Source organism: Spermophilus citellus, assembly GCF_964194105.1.
Source record: "Spermophilus citellus genome assembly, chromosome: 3".
Classification (NCBI taxonomy): Eukaryota; Metazoa; Chordata; class Mammalia; order Rodentia; family Sciuridae; genus Spermophilus; species Spermophilus citellus.
The window spans coordinates 16,916,003-16,936,329 of NC_138184.1; the positions used below are offsets into that span (position 1 = coordinate 16,916,003).

At 53.1% G+C, this 20,327-nt stretch overlaps 2 protein-coding genes across 3 annotated transcripts in view; one reads left to right on the forward strand and one right to left on the reverse strand.

The window, feature by feature from the left end:
• The window catches only part of UPF1 (UPF1 RNA helicase and ATPase), a 35,236-nt gene extending 17,028 nt beyond the window's left edge, over window positions 1-18,208 (forward strand). The window contains exons 5-24 of one of the 2 annotated variants that reach the window (XM_081284377.1): window positions 296-476; window positions 1,956-2,117; window positions 2,773-2,890; window positions 3,043-3,141; window positions 3,771-3,879; window positions 4,027-4,186; window positions 4,289-4,407; window positions 4,968-5,132; window positions 5,236-5,350; window positions 5,902-6,045; window positions 6,453-6,666; window positions 9,568-9,685; window positions 10,365-10,521; window positions 11,517-11,659; window positions 12,528-12,702; window positions 13,345-13,426; window positions 14,819-14,980; window positions 15,101-15,318; window positions 15,613-15,735; window positions 16,348-18,208. In XM_081284377.1, coding sequence (XP_081140503.1) covers window positions 296-476; window positions 1,956-2,117; window positions 2,773-2,890; window positions 3,043-3,141; window positions 3,771-3,879; window positions 4,027-4,186; window positions 4,289-4,407; window positions 4,968-5,132; window positions 5,236-5,350; window positions 5,902-6,045; window positions 6,453-6,666; window positions 9,568-9,685; window positions 10,365-10,521; window positions 11,517-11,659; window positions 12,528-12,702; window positions 13,345-13,426; window positions 14,819-14,980; window positions 15,101-15,318; window positions 15,613-15,732 — 2,761 coding nt within the window. In that variant the 3' untranslated portion in view covers window positions 15,733-15,735; window positions 16,348-18,208. The remainder of the gene's footprint in view (window positions 1-295; window positions 477-1,955; window positions 2,118-2,772; window positions 2,891-3,042; window positions 3,142-3,770; window positions 3,880-4,026; window positions 4,187-4,288; window positions 4,408-4,967; window positions 5,133-5,235; window positions 5,351-5,901; window positions 6,046-6,452; window positions 6,667-9,567; window positions 9,686-10,364; window positions 10,522-11,516; window positions 11,660-12,527; window positions 12,703-13,344; window positions 13,427-14,818; window positions 14,981-15,100; window positions 15,319-15,612; window positions 15,736-16,347) is intronic. The other variant, XM_081284378.1, reaches the window with a different exon arrangement.
• A 276-nt stretch (window positions 18,209-18,484) lies between these two features.
• On the reverse strand, window positions 18,485-20,263 carry GDF1 (growth differentiation factor 1; the record flags this gene model as incomplete). Its single annotated transcript, XM_081285878.1, has 2 exons — window positions 18,485-19,342; window positions 19,942-20,263. 2 exons carry the CDS (start codon window positions 20,261-20,263, stop codon window positions 18,543-18,545), a joined length of 1,122 nt encoding a protein of 373 aa, XP_081142004.1. The 3' UTR covers window positions 18,485-18,542.
• Between the last annotated feature and the right edge of the window lie 64 nt (window positions 20,264-20,327).

The following is a 20,327-nucleotide window of genomic DNA, read 5'->3' on the forward strand; positions in this document are numbered from 1 at the left end:
ACTTTGGGGGGCTGGGGCTGGTTAGAGAATTGGGAATGTTGAGTAACTCTTTTGGGGTGTGTTCTGGTTAAATCATAAAAACAATTCTGTGAAAACAAAGTCTGTTCTGAGTTTTAAGAGTTCAGAGCTCAAGTGTGCAGGGAGATGCAATTTATTACTAACAATTTAAAGGTAATGTGATCACATAGTAAACAGCAAGGAAATCCCTTTTTGAGTGTCAGGTCATCCCTGGGATGGGTGGGGTTGGTCCTAAAGGTGGGCTCTTCTACACCTCCCCCCCTCGGGGATTTTGCAGGCAACCGTGTGCAAGCCAGAGCAGCCTGAAGGATATCAACTGGGACAGCTCGCAGTGGCAGCCCCTGATCCAGGACCGATGCTTCCTTTCCTGGCTGGTCAAGATCCCCTCTGAGCAGGAACAGCTTCGGGCCCGGCAGATCACGGCCCAGCAGATCAACAAGCTAGAGGAGCTCTGGAAGGTGAGTGTCTCAATGTAAAGCTAACCCTCTGACCTGCAGTGCCAACTTCTGGCTGCACAGGGGTAGATGGAGTGTCTTCAGAAACAGCTGACCAAATGAGACCACCTGAGATTCTGGAAGGAATGGAAGCATGATCTACAGTGGTGTGGGGGCACCTGCAAGCCAGAGGAGTTCCTATAGCACCTGTACGTTCCTGGTGGGCAACTCACGATGTTCAGGGCCATCTATCATCAGCAGCTTTCCCTGACTTGCCTGACCCAGGAGACAGCTCTGGGAAGGGAAGTTCTGACTGTTGAAATCTGTTGTTTTTTTTTTTTTTTTTTTTGGTGGTGGGGGAGTACCAGGGATTGAACTCAGGGACACTCAACCACTGAACCACATCCCCAGCCATATTTTGTATTTAATTTAGAGACAGGGTCTCATTGAGTTGCTTAGCACCTAACCTCTGCCGAGGCTGGCTTTGAACTCGTGATCCTCCTGCGTCAGCCTCCCAAGCTGCTGGGATTACAGGCATGCGCCACCACTCCTGGCTGGAAACTGTATTCTTGCTGGGTGTGGTTGAGGCCAGTGAGTCCCTTGGCTGGCTTGATGTGAAACAGAGTGCAGCACAGGCCACCATTTAGGCAAGATTTTGGTTGGGGATAGGAGGGAAAAGTTTGGGGACTAGCCTTGGCATACTTACTTGGAGGGCCAAGACTGAGCAATAGGGAAGACTGTGGGTGCCATTTAAAACCAGGGGAGCAGCTGTCTGTCCTATAAGAAGGTCAGTACAGGTAGATGTGAAGGGGAGAAGCCAGAAAATGGGGTTCTTGCTCTGACTGCAGTCTCATGGTAAAACACCCCCTATACCCACCTATTTCTCCAAGGAAACCCTTCTCTTGCTCTGGCTGTTTAGGACTTTGTGATAAAGTTAGTTCTAACTGAGTTAGAAATTTTAATTCAGCACCCATTCAACCAGAAATCTTAAATAGGATCTTTTTATTGAGGTACCCAGGGCCTCGCACAGGCTAGGCAAGTGCTTTACCTCCAAGCTATATCCCCGGCCCTTTTTAGTTTTGGAGAGGTCGTGCTGAATTATCAAGATTGGCCTTAAGCTGGCCATTCTTATGCCTTGGCTTCCCTAGTTGCCCAGCAGTAGGATCCTGTTTTTTCAGGCATTGTCTAGCTTAGCACCTTTCGGTTTCAGTTTTCAGATTGTCAGAGTACTTCACTGTTCCCAGGTACTATTCTGTCTATCAGTGCAGAGCTCCCTAAGAACACCAGGGGAAGAGCTGCAGAACCATATTGGTTCAGCTCAGAGGTAGCAGGACATATGAGATGGGCCTCTTCTGCTGTGGACCACAGACCGAAGCCAATGGGCTTCACACAGGCAGGAAGAGGCCTTACTGTTCTTTGCCGCTGGGCATTCTTGGAGAAGAACTCATGCTTATTTGCTTGTGGGTGGAAATGGGGCGAGCGCTTGCTTTTCTCATCTTGTAGGAAAACCCTTCAGCCACCTTGGAGGACCTGGAGAAGCCGGGAGTGGATGAGGAGCCGCAGCATGTCCTCCTGCGGTACGAAGATGCCTACCAGTACCAGAACATCTTTGGCCCCCTGGTCAAGCTGGAGGCTGACTATGATAAGAAACTGAAAGAGTCGCAGGTGATGTGGTGTGTGCAGGGCTCGCGGTGCTCTGGTTCTTCTTTAACAAAGCATCTCTCCTAAGGTGGGGAGGGTGCTTTCCTCTCTAGGCCGCAGAGCTGGACAGAAATGCAGATCCGAGGCCATATTCGAGTGATAAGGAGCCAGTGCCCAGTCATCGGAGTAAACACCAGCCTGAGTTTTTTGTATTAAAACCCACAAAAATACCTTGCAGTCTGGTTTACAGCTTTGCTTACAGCGACGAGAGTTAGACCTTGTGCCAGGTCACTACAAAGAACGTGCCCACGAAACGGGAACCATCCTGCATGGCAGTCGGCCTCTCTTCTCTCCCTCCTGTAGCCAGTTCTCACAGCCCACGGCCAGGAAGAAGCCTCCTCTGGAGTGAACATTGTGTTGGGCCCTACTGTTGTTTGCTGCAGAGTCTGCTGACGGGTCACCTTCTGTGGGTTCTGGGGGTTCCTGATTGCTTCTCTCCCAGATGTGCCCTTGATGGAGTTTCAGGCCTGTGGGTGTCATTCTGCACCCAGGAGTCACAGTGTGCAGCCACTGGCATGGCCTTTCTGGAGGTTTACAGCCTCAGGGCAAGCCAGACACGTGGTGTCCAGGCCCATGTCTGTGTGCAGGCTAACCGGGCTTTTATTTTCCATGTGTTCAGACTCAAGATAACATCACGGTCAGGTGGGACCTGGGCCTTAACAAGAAGAGAATCGCCTACTTCACTTTGCCCAAGACTGACTCTGGTAATGAGGATTTAGTCATAATTTGGTTAAGAGGTGATTTTAAGTTTTAAAATATTTGTGACCATAAGTAGCATAAAATTCCTAGTTTCACCCTTGTAAAGTGTCCCTTGATTTGAACTCTTCATGGTGGAAGTCACGACATATGTTAAAAACATTAACTCTCTTGCTGTCTCTTTCACCACAAGACATGCGACTCATGCAGGGGGATGAGATATGTCTGCGGTACAAAGGGGACCTTGCACCCCTTTGGAAAGGGATCGGCCACGTCATCAAGGTCCCTGATAGTATCCTTTATGTACTGGGGGCGGGGCCAACCAGGCTGGGAAAAGATGGTTGTGGGGTCATGGGTTTGATGGGCACGGCTGTGCAGAGTGGTAGGTGCTGGTTGGTATAACTCTTTGTTGCCCTTAGGAAAACCATAGTCTCTTAACCTTGGCTGGGTAAGGTGGATGGTTATTTCCCCTCCCCACCTGTTCGTGTGTGAGTGTGTGTGTGTGTGAGTGTGAGAGAAAGAGAGAGAGAACACACGGTGTGCCAGCAAGTGAACATGGGCTCTCAAAGGCAAAGGCTGTGAATGAGAACTCTGATCTCTCTGATTGTGTGTTGGTTCTGCATGTTTTCAGCATTGGTACAGAGGAGGGCTCTCCTAAGTAACCAAGTAAGTAATATTTAAAGACCAACAGCTGGGCTGGGATTGTGGCTCAGCGGTAGAGCACTTGCCTAGCATACCCAGGGCCCTGGGTTCAATCCTCAGCACCATATAAAAATAAATGAATGGAATAAAGGTATTGTGTCCAACTACAACTAAAAAAAATTAATATTAAAAAAAAAAAAAAAAAGACCAACAGCTGAGGTCTCCTAGGAAGGGGAAACTAGACTTTGGACAAGAAAGCAAACTTAACTCAGCACCCAGATTATGGCGATGAGATTGCCATTGAACTCCGTAGCAGTGTGGGGGCACCCGTGGAGGTGACTCATAATTTCCAGGTGGATTTTGTGTGGAAGTCAACCTCATTTGATAGGTATGTCCCACCCTCCTGCAGGTTGCTGCTGCTGTCTGATTTGCAAACACCCACCTGCCACCTCCAGTATCTCTGTAAATTGTCTTGTCACCATGGCCAGGGATGTGGTTCACAGCTGCATTTGGTTGACCTGTGCTTTCCCTTCAGGATGCAGAGTGCGCTAAAAACATTTGCTGTGGATGAGACCTCCGTGTCGGGCTACATCTACCACAAGTTGCTCGGCCATGAAGTGGAGGATGTGATCATCAAGTGCCAGCTGCCGAAGCGCTTCACAGCACAAGGGCTCCCTGACCTCAACCACTCTCAGGTTCTTGCAGGTCCATGGGGACACGCAGGGCCACCCTGCATGGCCTATTGGGAGGGCTGCTGGGTGACTGCTGCTCCTAACTGCTGGTGCCTGTACTTGAAGGTTTATGCCGTGAAGACTGTATTGCAGAGACCGCTGAGTCTGATCCAGGGCCCTCCAGGCACGGGGAAGACGGTGACATCAGCCACTATTGTTTACCACCTGGCTCGGCAAGGCAATGGGTAGGCTCTCTGCACAGCCTGTGGGTGAGACATGGAGGGTTTGGGTGGTATGAATGGGGAGTTTTGTCTGCTGAGAACTTTGGATGCAGTTGTGTCCTTAGGCCCAGATTATGAGGCGAGCACACAGCAAGCAGTGACCCTATGCAGCTTGGCATTCTGTACTTGCTATGAGTTGTACTCGATCTGACCTGTAAGATTATTTTTGAATAACCAGGCCCGCTGCCATCGTAAACACAGTGTTGGTCAGTGTGTCATGGGCTTTGTTGTGCCTTTGTGCTTCTGAGAACTCTGAAGGTTCCAGAGAATATATACTGACAGGAGGATGAGGATGCAGAATTTAGTCATGAGCGTTACTTCTCATGAGTTAGAACTCTGAAAGCTGGGTGGGAAGCAAGTAGCTCTCACTGCTAGGGTTGTAGCTCCTTCCGTATGTGTCATTCCAGCTTGGAGCTATAGATCCAGAGCTGGCTGCACTGCCTGTTAAAAGCAATGGTCTTGGCTCATTAACATTCACTGAATTTCCTCTGGGCAAAAACTGAGATGTTCACATCTTGTTCCAGGCCTGTACTTGTCTGTGCTCCGAGTAACATAGCTGTGGATCAACTGACGGAGAAGATCCACCAGACAGGGCTGAAAGTTGTGCGCCTCTGTGCCAAGAGTCGCGAGGCCATTGACTCCCCGGTGTCCTTCTTGGCGCTGCACAACCAAATCAGGAACATGGACAGGTGGGTGTCAGGCTAGCTCTGTGGGCCCCTCACTGGGCCCTCGCACATACTGCTGGCACATACAGATCTCCTGCGTGCCCGCTGACCTGGTGTATGATTGCAGCATGCCAGAGCTGCAGAAGCTACAGCAGCTGAAGGATGAGACGGGGGAACTCTCTTCTGCGGACGAGAAGCGGTACCGGGCCCTGAAGCGCACGGCTGAGAGAGAGCTGCTCATGGTGAGCTCCTGGCTGGGTGCTGCTAGCTGGGAACAGTCTGTGAAAGTGGGCTTCTGTTTTGTTCTTTTGGGCCAAAAGACCAATCTGTGAAGCCTATGATGGCACCTGTGGGGTGGTTATTTTATTTACTTTTATGTGGTACTGAGGATCGAGCCCAGGGCCCTGAATGTGCAAGGCAAGTGCTGTACCGCTGAGCCACAACCCCAGCCCCTGGAACATATTCTTACAACAAATGACCTACCAAAAGTAATGTCAGCCCTAGTCTGGGGTTTTACCAGCTCAGCACTGCCCCTTAGAGGCTGTCATGAGACATGGAGCTGTGTCTACTTGGAAAGGTCTCTTCCAACAGAGTACAACTGTTTTGATCATTAAGTTGCTAGTCATGGAAACCTGGATAGGAGATAATGTGGAAAGGAGGGGCAGTTTATTTAAGTAATTGTCAGAAAGGGCTTGGAACAGAACATATTTTGTACCCATCCTGCCTGCCTTCTTTCCCAGAGCTGTAGTATTGACCATGTAGGTTTCCTGTTGCCTCTGTACCCCTTTCTCAGAATGCGGATGTCATCTGCTGCACCTGTGTGGGTGCTGGTGACCCGAGGCTTGCGAAGATGCAGTTCCGCTCCATCTTAATTGACGAGAGCACCCAAGCCACTGAGCCAGAGTGCATGGTGCCCGTGGTCCTTGGAGCCAAGCAGGTGGGATACCTTGCCTCCACTGCAGTTTTATTTGAAACCCAGAGATGTGATTTCTAAGACCCAAGGTTTGTTTTCTAAAAACAGGATGCTGGGTATACCCTGGTAGAGCACTGAAGAGGAAATAAATACATAGAGGCCCCTTTGAGAGTGTTTAAGGTGTGGACCCATGGGGCTGTTGCCTGTGCCCACCATGCTCAGAGGCCCTGTGTACCAGGACCTGAGTATTATAATCTTGTGCTCTGGGTGTCACGGAATGTGTTGAGCAGTTTTCCTACCCAATGTTTTTCCTTTTGAATTTGAAAGGCTGGGTGATGGTACATGGACCTGGAGCCCCTTAGACCTCTGCTAGTGGCGTTTAGACCATTTCATGGTTGAGATTTCAATTTGTGTGGCCTCTCTCACTACAGCTGATCCTTGTGGGTGACCACTGCCAGCTGGGCCCAGTGGTGATGTGCAAGAAAGCCGCCAAAGCCGGGCTGTCACAGTCACTCTTTGAGCGCCTGGTGGTGCTGGGAATCCGTCCCATCCGCCTGCAAGTCCAATACCGGATGCACCCCGCGCTTAGTGCCTTCCCATCCAACATCTTTTACGAGGGCTCTCTCCAAAACGGCGTCACTGCAGGTAGTAGGCTCTGCCTGGGGCAGGGGCTTTGGGAGAGAAGTGGATACAAGGGAATGTGGTGGCTTGAGGAGAGGGAACCTGCCTGTCAGTTTCTCCCTACGGGGCTTTGCATAGCCGCCTCTGTCAACAGGGTACTTTGTGTGAGGTCTTGGCAGGGCTCCTCATGTGGGCAGTGTGGTGGTCAGAGGGACTGAACAACTGCTCTGGAGTGTGGGGCTCCCCAGGGTGTGGGCTTGGGAATTCAGAGTTACTTCCTGGGAATTCAGACCAGGGCTTATACAGCTTCATATTCAGCAGCAGGGACAAGAATTTGGGTGCTAACCTTGCTTTATGCTGGGAAGCATGTTAAGTGCTTTATGAAAATTATCAGAGCCAGAGTGCATGGTTCTCAAAGCCCAGAACCCCAAAACAGCCCCAGGCTGTGGAGTCCAGAGACCTGCAGGCTTCCTGAAGTCACAATTACTCTGATATTAGCAGAGACAACATCTGCCCTTTCCACTGTCCCAACACTCACACTCATGGTGATTGACTGGGATGTGACTGCCCAATTATGCCAGACCCTTGGTGTCACTGCCACACAGTGTCAATAAAGAATGCCTTGAATGAGTGTGCTGCCTTATATCTTCAGTGTGACAGAATGGAAGTGCTTGTGAGACCTGGTAGGTGTGGGAGGTACTGACAGGGAGGCACTTGTAGATACATGCCGATTGTTCACACTGGGGCACTGGACAGATATTTTCCTGAAAATGATCCAAGCAAACTTGTTATGGTTTCAAGGAAAACAACTGGCAGTGTTTGTCACCGGTGATAAAATCTGAGGATTCAAGTGAAAGTAGAATTTTGGAAAACTTGTCATTGGGCTTGGGGTTGTGCCAGTGCCTAGTGTACAACTTTTCTGATGAGATCTGTGGTGGTGACAAATGGAATGCCCTTATCTTTTCCATGAAATAGGTGAATTTTGGAACTCTTCATGACTCAGGGAGTAATTATTTCCCAAATAACCAGCATGGACTGAGGACATATTTCCCAAATAACCAAAAGGTCATGCGGAGGCCAAAGACCCCATAGTGTGAGGATAGCCAGGGATGGGCATAACTGGCTTGCAGGGGAACTGGCTCTTCCAGCTTTGATGTGGTATCAGGGATGGAGAGCCATGGTTATCCAGAATGATCATAAAAACTTTCCTTGCTTTTAACTCATGTGACTCTAAGCCTGGCTTTCCTTGCATTCTTGAGCATATCACAAGAGTCTGGCGCAAAAGCAGGTCTGGGGCCCAGCTGTCTTCCATTAAGCCACAGTACAGTGACTTACAAATTGGAAAACAAGACCATTCTCAACTCATTTTGAAATGTATATTTTCATAAAATTTTTTTTTGGTGACACATAATGGGTTTCTTTTAAAAGGGATTAATACATGTTTTAAGTTTGTAAGTTTTAAAATATAGTGACCCACATAAACAAAAGCCTCTCGACTTTTTAAGAACTCTAAAGGGTCCTGTTAAAACCAGCATTTGAGAGCCTCACAACCTGCCATGTCTGTGTTTAGCTCCACTTAGACATGAGGACACAAGCTCAGAGTTTACCCTACACAGCTCCCAAATGGATGGTATAGGTCCTGGCAATTGTTGCCACTGTCACCATGACTCTTGGAATGGTGCTGTGCCATTACATGGCCAGGCTAGCAAACATGAGGCCATGAAGACCTCTCCTGTGGCCCTCTGAGGTGTCTGAGTTCAGTGCCTCTGGGCTAGCCTAGACCCTTGCCAGCCCCACTCTGGCCTCCTTGGCTATCCCCAGGACATTAGCAACTTGGGAGGACACTATTTGTTGCTTCCTCCCTACTTAGTTTGTACCCAGTGAGTTACTTTTATTAAACTTATTGAACTTATTAGTAAACTTATTGTGCCTATCTCATGAGTGCCCAGCTCAATGAGTTTCATTAAGTGAACACACCTACATAACCAGTAGCTAAACCCTGAGACAGAACCTCACCAGTTCCCAGAAGCTGCCTTCATCCCTGAGAGTGGCCACTATCCAAGGCAGGACTGGAGCCAGTCCACACCAGCTGCTGAGGGCTGTGATTACATGTGCAAGCTCCTGGCTGTGGATGTGTGTGGCTAAGCATTTGCCACTAGTCCCTGGGCTCCTGGGCCCCCAAGTTTACCCAGCTGGCCCCTCTCCTCACTTTGACTAGATGGAAGGAGTGTACTTTATTTTCACCTCGACATAAAAGGTCTTATACAGTATGTCCTCGGTGGCCATCTGCCTTGGTCACTGTTAGTCTAGCTGTGTAGCAACACTGCTTTTCTCACACTGATGATGGTTCCAGGGAGTTGGAACATGCATGTTGACTGGCTGACCTTAAAAGTATAAGGAAATGCACAGGGCCAGGGACAGTCATGCCATCTTGAAGAACTCAAGGACAGTGAGAGTGCCCACTATGAGGTATTGGAGTACTGCCACTGTAGGCACCAGGGCAATATCAGACTCAGGAAGGGGTCCAGAGACAGAGGTGCCTGTCCAGAGGCCCAGATCAGTGACAGTGAAGCTCAACAGTCACATAGAAGTCAATCATGGATTTATGGGTCTTTTGAGATGACAGCAAAACCTCTGGAAGGAAACAGATATCTGTGATATCCTGGTATAGGTGCATGTCTTGAGTAGACTTCAAAAAAGCACCGACAATGAGGACATGCTCAGCTAGCCAGCTCTGCCCAATGGCCTTGCTCAGTCCTGGGTATCATAGGCCAGGAGACTGGCTCAAATACCCTGGCCAGGGCATCCCACACCTGGGTTCTTTGCCCTGGAGCAGTGTCCCCATTGCTCTCTGGGCTTATTTGAGACAGCTGTGACTTTTCTTCTCTGACATGACATGTCTTTTTTCTTTCCTTTTTATGTCAGCGGACCGTGTGAAAAAGGGGTTTGACTTTCAGTGGCCCCAGCCTGACAAGCCCATGTTCTTCTACGTGACTCAGGGCCAGGAGGAGATCGCCAGCTCAGGCACATCCTACCTGAACAGGTAAGCAGGACATACCTGCATCCACAGGCTTTGAAGCCACCTGTGGAGTGATATTGATACGTTTTCTCCTTTCCCCCATCTGTGTAGACTCTACCAATAGATTTATTTCCATCTTCTTTCCAATGTATTTGCTTGTTTGTTTGTTGTCGTCCTGGGGATGGAACCCCCATGGGTGCTCTAACCACTGAGCATTGAGCTCTGTCCCCAACCCAGTGCCTCACACCTGCCAGGCAAACACTCCCACTGAGCCACAACCCCAGCCCTACCTTTTTACTTCCTGATACAAGGATATCACTAAGTTGCCCAGACTGGCCTTGAACTTAGCATCTTCCTGCTTAAGCCTCCTAAATTACTGGGTTACAGCCATGCACCACTGTTCACAGCTATATTTGTATTTTATTGGGCATGTTCTAAGCCTGCAGTGTGTCTTTTCCACTTCTCCTGACTTCTTACTAAAGATGAGGGAGCCCAGCTAAGGTCATGCTGGGTTTGGTGCAGGTGATGCCAGCTGGGCCTTCAGTGTCACACTCTTAGCTATCAGAGTGGTACCCATTGCCCCCCTGGGTTGCTATAGGTTCACGTTACACTGGAGGTGTAGCTGCACCCTCTCCTCACAGCCTCCTCCTGGGATTGGGGCTCTCGCAGGAGAGCTCTGTCACTGAAAGCCTGATTTTTGCAGGACGGAAGCTGCCAACGTAGAGAAAATTACCACAAAGCTGCTGAAGGCGGGAGCGAAGCCTGACCAGATTGGCATTATCACGCCCTACGAGGGCCAGCGCTCCTACCTGGTGCAGTACATGCAGTTTAGTGGCTCCCTGCACACGAAGCTCTACCAGGTACGTCACACTGAAGGATGCTCTGCCACGGGCCACACACTCAGTGGAGGTTTGTTTCAAGCCTGACCTTCTGGGTCACACAGTAAATGTTGACTTTTGACCTTAAAGGTTGCCCACATGAGGGGCACCTGTCACAAGCAGAGTTCAGAACATGCCCAGAAACACAAGTCAGTCCAGCCTCTCAGGAAGGGCACCCGATAGAACATTTCCAGTGTCCTTGCCAGAGTTCTGTATGGTCAGGCACTAGGCCGTGAGGAGTATGTTCCAAAGGTCAGAACCATGTGTGCATGAAAGTGTATTTCTTGGGGCATTTTTCGGAGTAAATTGAGAAACTACTCCAAGATGGGAACAGTGGGGAACAATGGGTGCCACTGTGTAGTGGACACAGAATTTGCTCCTTTATTAACATCCAGGTAGAACTCCATGAGGAAGTAATCCCAAATGCAAAATCTGGGGGATGACATTGCGAGTGGTTTCTGTTCTGTTCCTTGGGTTTTCCAGGAGCACACAAGTGCTTTTATTATTGGGGAACAAAATAAAAAGGAGGGTGTAGTTTAGCAGTGGAGGGCTTTCCTGGCATGTGCACTGCTCTGAGTTCAGTCCCCAGCACCACACACAAAAAAAGAAAGAAAATAAAAAGTAGGAAAGGCCAGGAGAGCTGGGTGTGGTGGTGCATGCCTGTAATCCTAGGGACTTGGGAGGCTGAGGCACACGGATCCTGAAGTTTGAGGCTGGCTTTGGCGATTTAGACCTTGTCTCTTGTCTTAAAAAAAGGGGGGGGATGTTGCTCAGCACCCCTAGGTTCAGTTCCAAAAAACCCTGCCCACCCCCCCAAAAAAAAAAGTCAAGAGAGTGATGTGGGAGGGGCACAGTGAGCAGTGCCTGGTCCTTAGCTTACCAGTGGCATTTGATGGTGTATCTTGACATGTTCCATGTGGTTTTGGGGGTCCCTGGGGGCAGCCTGCTGACTGATGGGACAATGCTGCCCCTTTCAGGAGGTGGAGATCGCTAGCGTGGATGCCTTCCAGGGACGTGAGAAGGACTTCATCATCCTCTCCTGCGTGCGGGCAAATGAGCACCAAGGAATTGGGTTTTTAAACGACCCCAGACGTCTTAATGTGGCCCTGACCAGAGCAAGGTATGCTCACCCTTGCAGCACAGGCCCAGCTTTGGTTGCCTGACGGCTTGGCTAGTCCTAGAGGTCAGAGGGCTCCATGTCTCACCAAGAGTTTTCTTTGTTTCTGTGTCCTCGTGGTTGTCTGGGGCCCATGTTTCTCAGTCCAGCCAGGATTATATATTGGGGCTTCAAGGCTGAGGTTCAAACCCAGCAGCTCGGGCTTGTTTGTGGGTGTCCTTGTTGTGCCCTTTAGTCCTGTCTACCTTTTGAGGTTCTGGAATATAATTCTTCTGAGTGAATAATAAAAAGGACCCTGAGACCAAGGTGGCCAGTGTATCTGTCCCCACAGAATCCCAGGCAACAATTGCCCACTCATCAACCACAAGTCCAAGAATCTAGCATATGGCTTGCCAAATAACAGGAGCCCATGGCTCACACCTCCTGGTTCACATTTACACGTTGGTTCCCTACTTAGGACATAGGTGGTTTTTTATTTGTCACTTCACTTTTTAGGGTGCTGCCTTGTTTGGTGGCCAGTATTAGGTGGATTTCTGACACACAGCTGCATTAGGGTGAGCTAAAGGAGCTGGCCATGTAAGGTGCCCCTCAGTGGCTCATGCCCTAGTCCTGGGAATCTGACTCTTGACTGCAGATAGACCTTCTTGGCAGGTGTTTTAACATCAGGCTGTTTGGAGTCTGCCACAACATAACTTGTATGCAGGGTCAGCAGCTTTGGGGCCTGCCTGGGCTCCTGCCTGATGCATACAGGTGCAGGAGGGAGCTGCTCTCTGTCCCTCTGGATCTGGACTTTTGGTTTCCCTTGGCCTGTTTTGCAGATGAGCACCAGCTCCCTGCCACTCAGGTCCTCAGCACCACATTCTTATTGCAGGTACGGCGTCATCATCGTTGGCAACCCAAAGGCCCTGTCAAAGCAGCCACTGTGGAACCACTTGCTCAACTACTACAAGGAGCAGAAGGTGCTGGTGGAGGGGCCGCTGAACAACCTCCGGGAAAGCCTCATGCAGTTTAGCAAGCCCCGGAAGCTTGTCAATACCATCAACCCGGTAAGCATCCAGAGGCAGAGCAGGCTTGGGAGAAGGGCCAGCTTCTTACCTTGTTCACATGTCTACTTGGCCCATCTCTTGTTTTAGTGGCACCAGAACTCTGTAGAGGAACAAAGGACACAAAACCCACGAGTTGGGAGTTAGGGACCCCTGGCCTCACCTCTTCTGGGCATGTGAGCCCAGCTCTCTGGGCCATATCACCAGGCATAGAGGGTCTCAGGGCAGGGTGAGGGCAGATACTGGTCTGGGGGTTCCTTCTCCTAGGCTTCTGTCCTGGGAAGGTAGCTGTGAATGGTGGCAGGTGCAAGCTGAGGCTGTGCCTCAGGTCAGTGAGCCCCCAGAGGGCCTCCTGGGGGAGAGGTGGAGCACCAGCTTGAGCTCCCACATGGAGTCTCCCGAGCCCTCTGGGGCATGCTTGGCTCTGGGATTCATCGGCTGCTAAGTCCTGGGTGGTCTCTGGGAGTCACATTTGGCCTGCAGCAGGCAAGGACATTGAGCACTACAGTTAGGAAACTGAGCTGGGGCACCGAAGTCAGCAAACCTCAAGAGCTCAAGCACCTGCCACTTCCAAGCCACCAGATCTGTGGAGAATTCTGCATTCTGTTGACATGACAAATTCCTCATCTGTCTACCACTTTGCAGGGGGCCCGCTTCATGACAACAGCCATGTATGATGCCCGTGAGGCCATCATCCCAGGATCAGTCTACGACCGGAGCAGCCAGGGTGAGTCTCCTACAGGGACCAATCCAACCCATGTCCCCATGCCAGGATGTTGACATTCCCAAGTCTCAGCTTTGACTCTTGCTCCTTGGGTGGTCTTCACAAGCCTCGGTCCTGACAATGAGGGGCATTTTTCAGTGTCCCTGGTCGGAAATTGAATAGTTGTTCCTTGTTGGCTTCTAAAAGCAAGATGTTTCTTCAGACATGGCAGCGCTGCCCTCAACTTTGCTTCCTTAGGTTTCCGCCCTGCTGACCCTCGGCCAGCTCTGGCCTTTGCCTCCTGCCCTTTGCTTACCCTCCACCAGCAGGTCGTAACCACAGCTCCCTTTGATGGCCTGCAGTTAATTGAGGTCTGCTGCCTTCCTGAGATATCTGTGCTCTGTTTTGGGGGAAGCTGGCTGGCCTCTTTGGTGTCCTTGCTTCCTAAGCAGAATCTCTGCGTATAATAAGGTCAGGCCTGCCCCTGCTGCTTGAGAACAGTCCTAACTGCCCCAGTCACTGCCTCCTTCGGCTCCTCCCCTGTGCTAATTTGCACTATAAATTGAGGCTGGGGCCTTCAGACATCTGGCTTTGCCCTCATCTATGCTGCAGAGATGGGCCCTGAGGTGACTACTCACCAAACTCAGATGTCCTTGAAAGTGGCCAGCCCCTTCCCTTGCCTGATATTCTCTTAGCCATGAGGCTCAAACTATGCATTGTGTTCTTTAACAACACAAACCATTTTACTGGGGCTGGGGATATAGCTCAGTTGGTAGAGTGCTTGCCTCACATGCACAAGGCCTTGGGTTCAATCCCCAGCACCACAAAATAAAAAAAGACAAAAAACCATATTGCCCTTACTGGGAAAGTCATTGAATAGCTGAGGATGTCCAGGTGTCACAGAGTTCAAAAATTTTCACTCTGAATTAGTGCTGAGCCTTAGAGTCAGCCCTGTGCAGTTGTATCCCTTCCTCTGGAGGGCGAGACCTCCTCCCTGTGGCCTCCCCAGCCCCTGAGGTACACCAGGGCCTTTATTTGCCTTTAGCCAGAGCAAGCAGGACTCAAGAGTTTCCCCCCATGAAGGTGTTTTCTTGCTTTTAACATGGAGTGGGAATGTGAAATTTGCTATTAAAAGGATTATTTTTTCTGACGCTAAGATGGAACCTAGGGCCTTGCACATGCTGGGCAAGCACTCTTCCTCTGAGCCCAGCCATTTTTAGAGTCTCACTAGGTGACTTCCCAGGATCCCCCAGGGGGGCAGGCACAATTGGGGGTGGAGGGCTGCATTTCTCACCCTTGCAAGGCCAGGGCAAGCAAGGAAACCACAGGACAAAGGTTCTCACTCTCTGTGGGGCAGACTAGCCTGTTGGGGACATTGACTTGGGAGTGACATGTGCTGTCTGCTTTGTATTGCAGGTCGGCCCTCAAACATGTACTTTCAGACCCACGACCAGATTGGCATGATCAGCGCTGGCCCCAGCCACGTGGCTGCCATGAACATTCCTATTCCCTTCAACCTGGTTATGCCACCCATGCCGCCGCCAGGCTACTTTGGACAAGCTAATGGGCCAGCGGCAGGTGAGCACCTGGCAGCCGTGTGCTGGGGAGAGCACATTGGCATCAGGATTGAGCAGTGCCAAACCTCAGGCTGGCCTTTGCTGAGTTATGCTTGCCTCTGAGGCTTAATCCTCCTTTCAGGCCGGGGTGCCCCCAAAAGCAAGACTGGTCGTGGAGGACGCCAGAAGAATCGCTTCGGGCTTCCTGGACCCAGCCAGACCAACCTCCCCAACAGCCAGGCCAGCCAGGATGTGGCCTCGCAGCCTTTCTCCCAGGGAGCCCTGACGCAGGGCTACATCTCCATGAGCCAGCCCTCCCAAATGAGCCAACCCGGTCTCTCCCAGCCCGAGCTGTCCCAGGTGAGTTTGTGATGCCTGCCCCTAGGACTGAGCACCTTCTAAGAACAATGATGGCGCCTTCATGACATGAGGCACTTAGCATGAGGCCGTAAGTCTAGAACATTTCATTCAGACACTGTTCTCCTGAAGAGTCCCAAGCAACAGGCCTGGCAGTCCCCATCTGGGTTACCTGTTGCTGTGCTGCAATAATTGGGTGGGTCATCCTGCCACTTGGCCTTGAGGACAGAAATGTGAATGCCCTTTGGCTTTCCCCAACCTTGCTCACTTCCCTGATTCCCTGACCTTGTCTTTCAGGACAGTTACCTTGGTGATGAGTTTAAATCACAGATTGATGTGGCGCTATCTCAAGACTCCACATACCAGGGAGAACGGGCGTACCAGCATGGCGGGGTGACGGGGCTGTCCCAGTACTAGAAGGCAAGTCACCCTGAGCAGACCTTAGCCCTGCCCCTTCCCCTGAAAAAGGGTCTGGAGCCAGTACGGGGGTCTTCACTGGGGCTCTGGACTCTTGAGGAAATTCTGGAAATGCATGCTGGCCCCCAAGGGACCAATTTGTTCTGTGACTGCCACTGTGGGTCAGAGTGGCACCACATGTGTCCCCCCATTGAGAATTAATTCTAGAACCCCTGAGGGAAAGGGATATGGGGCCCACAGTTGCCTGGGCCGGGAAGACAGTGGGCTCTCACCCTGACGGCAGCTTGCTGCCTGAAGAGGGCCTTCTGAGCGCCTGCCAGGCTCTGCTGAGCATCCCTACCCTGGGCTTTAGTTTCCTCATCTATAACATAGGACCAGAGTGGGTTGAGTGTGGGCTCCGGGTCCCCTTGCCCCAGCTTGTCTGTGCTGGGCAAGTGGGGTGCTGCCAAAGCTCGGGGTTTGCTGGCCTTAGCGCTCGACTTTGCTCATTCCTTGTAAGTCCCTGTCCTTGGGCACCCATGTATCACCCAGGTGCCTTAGTATCTGGGCAGCAGCTCAGGATCCTGGCTTCCCATGCTGTCCCTAAGGGTCTCTCGCCCTGTCCTTCTCCCACAGGTGGCGGCGGAAGAGCTAAGCTACGTGGCTTAGTCCATCAGCATCTTATTCTGGGTAATAAAAAATAAAAATAAATGGATACCTGTTTTCCACTGCTAAAACTGAAGCACCACTGTGTGAGCAACAGGAGAGGGAGAGGAGCAACCGAGGGAGAGAGGAACCGAGACAGAGCGAGCGCCCCCTGCTGGCACGCGGCGGCGGCGGCGAGGAGAAGGAGAAGGGAGAGCGGGAGGTGGGCCGGCCGCGCAGGAGCCGCCTGGCCAGTCCCTGTCCAGCCCCGCTGCCAAGGAGGCCCAGCTCGCTGCGTCCACACCTGGGTCTGCGACCAGGGCGGAGGGAGGAAGACCCTCATCTCAGAGTAGCCCTTTCCTCTGTTCTTTTTTCTTTCTTTTTTCTTTTATTGAAAGGGGACTACGTTTTAGCAGGAAAAAACTTGGCGTTTCTGTGCCTGAGCAGGCTCCTTGTGGGTGGCTGCCGGCCACGCAGGGCCGGAGGAGTGTGGGTTCTGCCCACATCAGCTCCCAGACCGCCCAGGTCACACGGCCTGTGTTTTAAGAGGGGTTTCATTTAAAGAAAATATGGTTTTGGGTTTTTCTGTTTGTTTTTTTAAAGATTCTTTCAAAGGAGTACTGAAAAATACACTGTCCTAAGTTTGTCTCTAAGATCTTAGTGGTGGACCTGGGAGATGCAAGAAGCTTCCAGAAACGAAGTTTATACAAGCCAGCGCAACTGGAGACTGGGATCAACACCTGTGCCATGGTTTCGAGGAGGATTTTTGTTTTTAAGTTTTAGCTTCCAGAGGCTTCTCGCTGCAGGTGGCAGGTTGGTGCAGCAGTGGCCTCACCTGGCCTGGAGGCCCCGCCTGCTCCACTGGACTCTGAGAAGCACAGCTGCTCCCTGCGTGGCGGACTTGGCGCAGGGCTGTAGCTGCTCCGTGAGGAAGGTGCTCGTGGCCCCACCAGGGGACCTCAGCCAGGACTGGCCATAAGGCCAGGGGCCAGAAGGGTGGCTGTTTCTGGTCCAGCGGCTGCTTCCCCAGGGTCCTTCCCAAGGATGCAGTGGAAGGCAACAGCCAAGCAGGTCTGTCCCTGTCACTGGGGAGGCACACACAGTCCCCGTGCTGGTAAACATGCCGAGTACCCACCCTGATTTGGAGCCCCTCTACCTGCTGGCACAGCTCACTGACGTGGGGCTGTTTCTGCTTTTGCGGAAGAATGAAGTTTCTGAGAAGTAAGCTGGCTGTGTGCTGAAGGGGCTTGGAGGAGCACGTCACCTCAGTTGGTGGAGGGGCATCTGTCTGGGTTCAGGTTTTACAATGCCAGAAGTTGTTGGGAAAACTGCCCCCACCCAGCTCCTTGCCCACGTGGGTTGGGGTGGCTATCTGCCTGGTGACCACTTCGCTAAAGACCATGTCCTGCCTGCCCAGGCCCTGGTGACCCCACCCAGCCTTCTTCCCCTCCCCACGAGGTGTCCAAGGCCCTTATCCCAAAGCCTCCAGATTCTGGCTGATGTGGGACCGGCAGGAGTGCACAGGCCACCTTCCTTCTGGCAAGGACTTATTTATTCCCATTGCTGTAGGGCTTTTGGTCCCCCTTCTTTTGGTAGGCTGCATAGAGGCATAGATTCGGGTAGGTTCCCTCCATGACCCTGCACTGCCCTGGGCAGCTGCGACCCGCCTGCCTCTGGCTGGAATGCTTTGCCTCTGCTGTGTGCCCTTTGCTTTGTCCTCCACCTTCCTAGCAGCATTTGAGTTTTACAAACTGAAGAGCATCTGTACCAAGGCGATGTAACTTGATTTTTGGTCAATTTGTTTTAAGCTCTTTTGTCACCAATAAAATATTAATAAACAGTTTTTGCTTTCACATGGGGCCAGGTGAACTGCAGGGTTGTGTTGGGAGGGCACTGGTTGGACTGGGGACCTGGCTGGTTGGGAGGGGTTTAAAGAGGGCTCAGCTGTCTGCAGAGGGTTCTCGGGGAGACCACTGCCCTTGCCTCTCTGGCACAGCATCTGGGCCTGTGGGCCCCCTGGAGATTGGGGGCAGTAGAGAGGACTGGGATGGTGGCGCCACACAGTGACCCGGTGCGTGTAGATAGCAAAGGCCCATTCCTCCCCACTAAGGTGACAAGGACCAGCAGAGCAGACCACCAGGTTTTTATTGTTGGGTCCATGCCACAACGTCCCTGCCCGCCCCTGGTCAGCGACATCCACACTCGTCCACCACCATGTCTTCATAGTGCCGTAGAACCACGTTGTCACTGTTGTCAAAGAAGAGCACAGAGATGGGCGACAGGCGTGCAGGCACGCAGCAGGGCAGGCCAGCGGCGCCCGGGGCGGCCGCGTGCATGAGCGCGCGCAGCACCGCATGGTTTAATGCGGGTGGCCCGCCGGGTCCGGGCAGTGCGGCGGGTAGAGTGCACTGGCCCTGACAGTAGTTGGCCAGGAAGCCACGCGGCGCGATGACCCAGCGGTGCCAGCCCACCTCTCGGAAGCTGACGTAGAGCCGCCGTGCGCGGCACACGCCCCCCAGGCCATCGCCCGACGTGGGTTCGGCCTCGCGCCGCGGCCGGGCCAGAGGGTGGCACAGGCGCGGGTCAAGAGTCACCAGCAGCAGGGAGGCCTCTGCCAGGCGCGCGCAAGTGGCTGGCGCCTGGGGGCGCAGCGCCAGCGCCAGGCGGAGGCTGCGCGGCGCCGAGGCGTTGGGAGCCCAGGCGATGCCCAGCAGCTCGGCGCGCACTGGCAGCTCTAGGGCGGGCACCTCCTGGTGGAGCAGGACCGGCCCGGGGCCCGCGCCAGCCTCCTCGCCCGCCAGCGCCACGCTCAGCTCCCAGCGGCCCGAGGGGGCTGCCGCCTCTGTCCCCACCTCTGCGAAGCGCAGCTCCAGGCGGGCGAGCGTTGGGCGCTCGGCGGGTTCCACTGCCGACAGGTCGAAGACGACGGTCCACTCAGGGCACAGCCCTAAGGCCGAGACCGGCTCTGGGATCCGGGTGGGTGCACCTGGAGAGATGAGAGAGCTTGGCTTAGGCAGCGTCCCCGCCTGGTGCCCGGCCTGCCCCACAAAGGATCTCAGTTGGGGACAGGGAAGAAGGTGAGAGCTTGGGGCTGGGGGCGCACCATCTGTTGGAAGGCTTCACAAGGTGTGACGCGGCGGGGTGGGAGTGACAGAGTGGGGGCAGGGCACTAGCTACAAGGAAGAGGCCCTGCAGGGTGCAGGCAGGCTGCCCTACACTTGGGGACACAGGCAAAGAGAGATGAGCAAGCGCCTGAGGCCCCTGGGGAAGGGATGCTGGGACATGGCGGGGGGCACCTGCAAGAAGGCATCAAACGGTGTGAAGCGGCGTGGAGTGGGGGCAGGGCTTCGGCTGCAAGCCAGGGGCTGCCCGAGGCAAGGGGGCCCTCCCTCTCCAAGCCAGAGCGGGTGTCTCAGGCGCGCAGAGGACTAGGAGGGATGGGGTGCGGAGACCCAGGCTGTAGTGGGCTGGACTGGGTGCGTGGGGGCCCTCGCGGTCACTCTGGTCTCGCTCTGCCGCGCTCAAGGCTCGCTCGAGGAAGTCTCGGCCTCCCAGACCCATGCTTCCCACGCAGGCCCCACTCACCACGATCCGGGATGTGGCGCACGATGTTTCCAGCGACCCCCAGCTCCTCCACGTGGCACGGTCGCAGGGTAGCCCCCGAGGGCGTCCGTCGCCAGCCCGTCCTGGTCTCCTGGGGGTCGCGGTGGCGGAACAGGCGCCACATGACCGGAGGAACAGGCCGGAGCGTGGGGGCTCCCCTGGGTCCATCGCGCAGCCCAAGAGCCTGGAGTAGGGCGGCAGCAGGGCCCGGGGGCGCTGGGGCGCGGGTCAGAGGCGGCGAGGGCAGCAGCAGAACCAGGAGGAGGAGATGGTGGTGGCCGAAACGGCGGCGTGGTGGCTGCATTTTGTTCCCAGGCGATGACCAGAGTGGCAGGGTCCGCCGTAGCCCTGGACCTATGGTCTGGAGG